A 4400-nucleotide genomic window follows, 5' to 3' on the forward strand; every position below is an offset into this window, starting at 1 on the left:
TTATACTAACACGGACACAATATATATATATATATATATATATATATATAGATTAGGATGGTCGGGAACATCTATTATTCACAACTAGGGAAAGTATTTAATTTTAGGACCCGTTTGGCCATAGATTTTCCAAGTAAAATTTGAGGAAAAATTTGGCAAATAGTGTTTGTCCATATAATTTGTCATTACTTGGCAAATAACCCAAATTCCCAAATACTAGAAAAAAGTAGTATTTGGGCCAAATCTCATTATTTGTGAACTTTTAAAAATTCAAATTCTACAACAAACTTTTATCTTTTACAAAAACACCTTCTATAATATTTGTTTGCGTTGTATTACATAATTTTTTACGTGAACGTCAAAGCAGTGATGAAATATTCAGTGAATATGAAAGTGATGATATGATTGTTGATGAAAATGACGAACAATCGGCTTAGGGTAATAAAGTCATGTGTTTCGTCTACTTCACAATGTATGAAATGATGCTTGTTGCACTCACTCCAAATTACCACATTGCTCCAATGTCATGGACACTACTTGTTATTTGTTGCAACGAAGATTCAATTGACTTGTTGCGAAAGTAATGAATCTTGTTACGTCAACGTTTCTATCTTGCTATGTAATACAAACCAATGGTTAGTTTTGATAGTTTTTATAACTTATGGGTATAAATCATATTTATTAAAAAAATGAAATATATTTCCCAAATATTATGGCCAAATACATGGTGAAATTTCACCCAAATTCTCACCAAAAATATTTGAAAATCTATGACCAAACGCTAAGTTAGAGTAAAGTCAAAGAGAAGAACGATTTTCACCTTAATATTTCCTATATTTGTTTATTTATTGCCCCACAAAAAACATCAAAATATGAGTAGGATTGTGTGTTGGTAAGTTCTAGGAATAAGCCTCATTCCCCCAGTAGATGCCGCCTGACTTGAATAGAGAACTCACCTACTTTTGTCATTTTTCACAAACCTAACTTTTTTTAACTTAACTAGTTGCTGCATTTCTATGTGGGTCACATTCTACAACTTGAAACAAAGAGCGTCATATTTTACTCATGGGGAAATAACAATTTTCCTCATCAAATTATTGTCATACTTTCTCCCTTTTTAAAAAGGAGATTGGTAGTCTCGTGATGGTAATTTATCGAAAAAGAAGAAGTGAAACTTTAAAATATCTGTATTAAATTAAAATTGTATAAATATAAACGATAGTTATAATACAATTCAAATTGAATATTATACATTATTATAAATTCGATAGTTATTATTCTAGAACAAATATAATACATTTCTAACAATGTATACAAATTTAAATAGTACCTGAATATTTAAAATTTATATATAATACTTATAATATATTTGTATTAAAAATATTTTAGTTATATATTCACTACATGCATTGAAATATGTCTATAATATTTATAATATATTGAATTCAAAATGTATTATAACTGTTGTTTATTTTTCTCTTATTAACCGTACGAAAATATGTTATTGTATTAAAAATGTTTTTGTTATATATTCAACATGTGCATTGAAACATGCCTATAATATTTATTATATATTGAATGCAAATGCAATACAATTGTTATCTTTTTCCTCTTATTTATTGAAAATGCATATTATATGTATAATGTATTGAATTCAAAATGTACTACAAGTATAATTTATATTTATTTATTTTACTAATGATCTCCATAATTTTTTTAAAAAAAATGTTAATATTCAAAACATCATTGAAACAATTGAAATTTTAAAAAGAAAAGAGAGAGGACAAAAATTATGGAAGACAAGAATGAAAGAGAGATAAAATGATGGAAGAAAAGAGAAAGAGAAAAAAAATGACTAAAGAAAAGACAAGAATGAAAGAGAGATAAAATGATGGAAGAAAAGAGAAAAAGAAAAAAATGACTAAAGAAAAGACAAGAATGAAAGAAAAAGAAAATAATGGAATAAAAGAGAAAGTGAAAACAAAAATGTATTAATAGAAGAGAGAATATAAAGAGAAAATGTGTTTTGCTTTTTCTGATAACAAAACTAATGTTATTTTCAGTAAGAGGACATACTATACCATTTATTGTAATTACTGTGTTATATTATATTATTTATGTAAAATGACCAATAATAATCCTTTTTTAGTTAGACAATCAAGCGCGAGACGAGTATGAATTTAGTTGGATCTCTAGTTATGAGTTGAGTTATAATAAATTAGAGGTTTATTTAAAATATGTCAATAGAAAGATATCATGAAATTAATAATTTCTTGAAACTATTTTCAAGCTCGGGTCAATGTATGAATCTTATGTGCTTTATATTATTTATTTGAGTATGGTTTAAATTTAGACCACATAATAATAAATATTTAATGATTTTAATTTAGAAAAACTGTTAAAAATAAGAGCAAATATGAGTCATAGGTATTTTTAAGCCTAATACTCTGTTTGGATCATTGTTACTCATTGTATTGTATTGTATCATTATCATACCTACAATGTTTGTTTTGATTGTTACTTAAAATATATTGTATTGTTAAATTTCGTTGTTACGTAACAATGAAAACCCCCATTTTATGGAACAACCGATTTGGTGTGTTCCCATTGTTACTTAATTTCTGTTTTCAATTATATCATGGCATAATATTTCATAATACTTTTTTACCCTTTACCATATATTATTTAATTCTAGTAAAAAATCCTACCCTAAAATAATTAGGGATATTTTAGTAAATTTATAAATTACAATACTACTGATACAGTCAAACCAAACAATAAAAATGTTATTAAACAACAACAAATAATACAGTCTAGCCAAACATTGTATCTACCATACCATACAATACAATACAATACAATACAATACAATACATTATGAAACAATGGGTAACAATGATCCAACAAAGTGTAAGAGATTGACGTCAGAGACATTTGAAAGTTGAAAGATGAATAAAAATAATAATTTTATAACAATTCAAATAGTTAAAAATAAAGTAATTATTTAGAAATTAATGGTATAGTCAGCAATGAGGCAGCAAGCCACCTACTATTTCTACGGAATGGCGCAGTATGCAAAGGATTCAAATTTTGTCATTCTTATCTTTAGTTTTCAAAGTTGTTGGGTTCCATTCCAAACAAGATTCTCCAACCCCCATTATTTAAATCTATTACCTATCTTTCACCAACCTACTCAACAACAAATAAATTTCCCAAATATAAATTATTTCTATAAATCCCTAAAAGTGGATTATGTTTCAATTTTGCATATAAAAACTAGTCTATTTTTGTTGATTAAGGGGAAAAAATGGGTAGTGTTGGATTGTTGAAGAATTCCGCCATGGTTTGTGCTCCATTAATGTCGACATCAGTGGATCAATTAATTGATGATATGGTTGAGGCAAAATCACAAGGTGCAGATTGTGTTGAGATTAGGCTTCATGCTATCCACAATTTCCTTCCCCACAAACATCTTCAACTTCTCTTCAAAAATAAGCCACTACCTATTCTCATTGTTTACAGGTATTTTTTTTTGTCAGTTTATCTTTGTGATAATTGAAACTTTAAAAACATTAAATAAACAGAACTCTTTTTGAAAAGACAATAAAATTCATTTATTTGAGTATAAAATATTTTATTGAAATATTATTTATTACGTTAAATTTATAAGATTTAAAGGCTATAGTCAAAATGAATGCAAAAAATATATATTTACAAAGTAGATTGTTAAGTTTGATTATGAAGAACTATAAGATAATAACTTCTAATCTGAATATAAAATAAAATATTTACAAAAAATTATAATTCCAAATTTGAAATAATATATATTTAAACATTCAAAACTTTATAAATTAATTAAAAACATATTAACAAATTGGATTATAATTAATAATTTTTATTTATAAAATAAAATTATATATATTATATCGGTTGAATTTGAGTTTGGTGTGACTTTTTTCTTTTAATATCAAACCAATCCACAAATCAATTTATTTAATTTGTCTATTCGATTTGACTAGATATTTAAAATTGGCCAAACACATTTACAGCCCCTCAAACTTGCCCTTTTTTTCATTTTGGCACTCCAATTTAGCCTTGTTCCATTTTAATCCTTAAACTCCATTTTTTCTGTACCATATAAATGTTTATACTAATTTTTATGATTTCTTTTTATTTATGTTCTTCAATTGCAATTTCTTGTTTTAAAAAAATAGACGTGTGTCTGTTAATTTTCGTAAAAAAAGTAAACATTCGCGAATGAACATAAAAAATTTTTCAAACAATAATATTATTTTTTGATATTTCTCTGTATTTTCGCATGAAAATAAATTGATGAAAGTTATTTGATTTTCTTTCTTAAACATTCAATTAAATTAAATAACACTACTTATTTATTATTT

At 25.4% G+C, this 4400-nt stretch overlaps 1 protein-coding gene across 1 annotated transcript in view; it reads left to right on the forward strand.

Moving 5' to 3' along the window:
• The first annotated feature begins 3040 nt into the window (after positions 1-3040).
• Positions 3041-4400, forward strand: part of LOC102578356 (bifunctional 3-dehydroquinate dehydratase/shikimate dehydrogenase, chloroplastic-like) — a 9664-nt gene continuing 8304 nt past the window's right edge. The window contains exon 1 of the mRNA XM_006338839.2: positions 3041-3522. Within this exon, the coding sequence (XP_006338901.1) occupies positions 3308-3522 (215 nt within the window). The 5' untranslated portion in view covers positions 3041-3307. The remainder of the gene's footprint in view (positions 3523-4400) is intronic.

This window comes from Solanum tuberosum, unplaced genomic scaffold (genome assembly GCF_000226075.1).
Source record: "Solanum tuberosum cultivar DM 1-3 516 R44 unplaced genomic scaffold, SolTub_3.0 scf00007, whole genome shotgun sequence".
In the NCBI taxonomy this organism is placed as follows: Eukaryota; Viridiplantae; Streptophyta; class Magnoliopsida; order Solanales; family Solanaceae; genus Solanum; species Solanum tuberosum.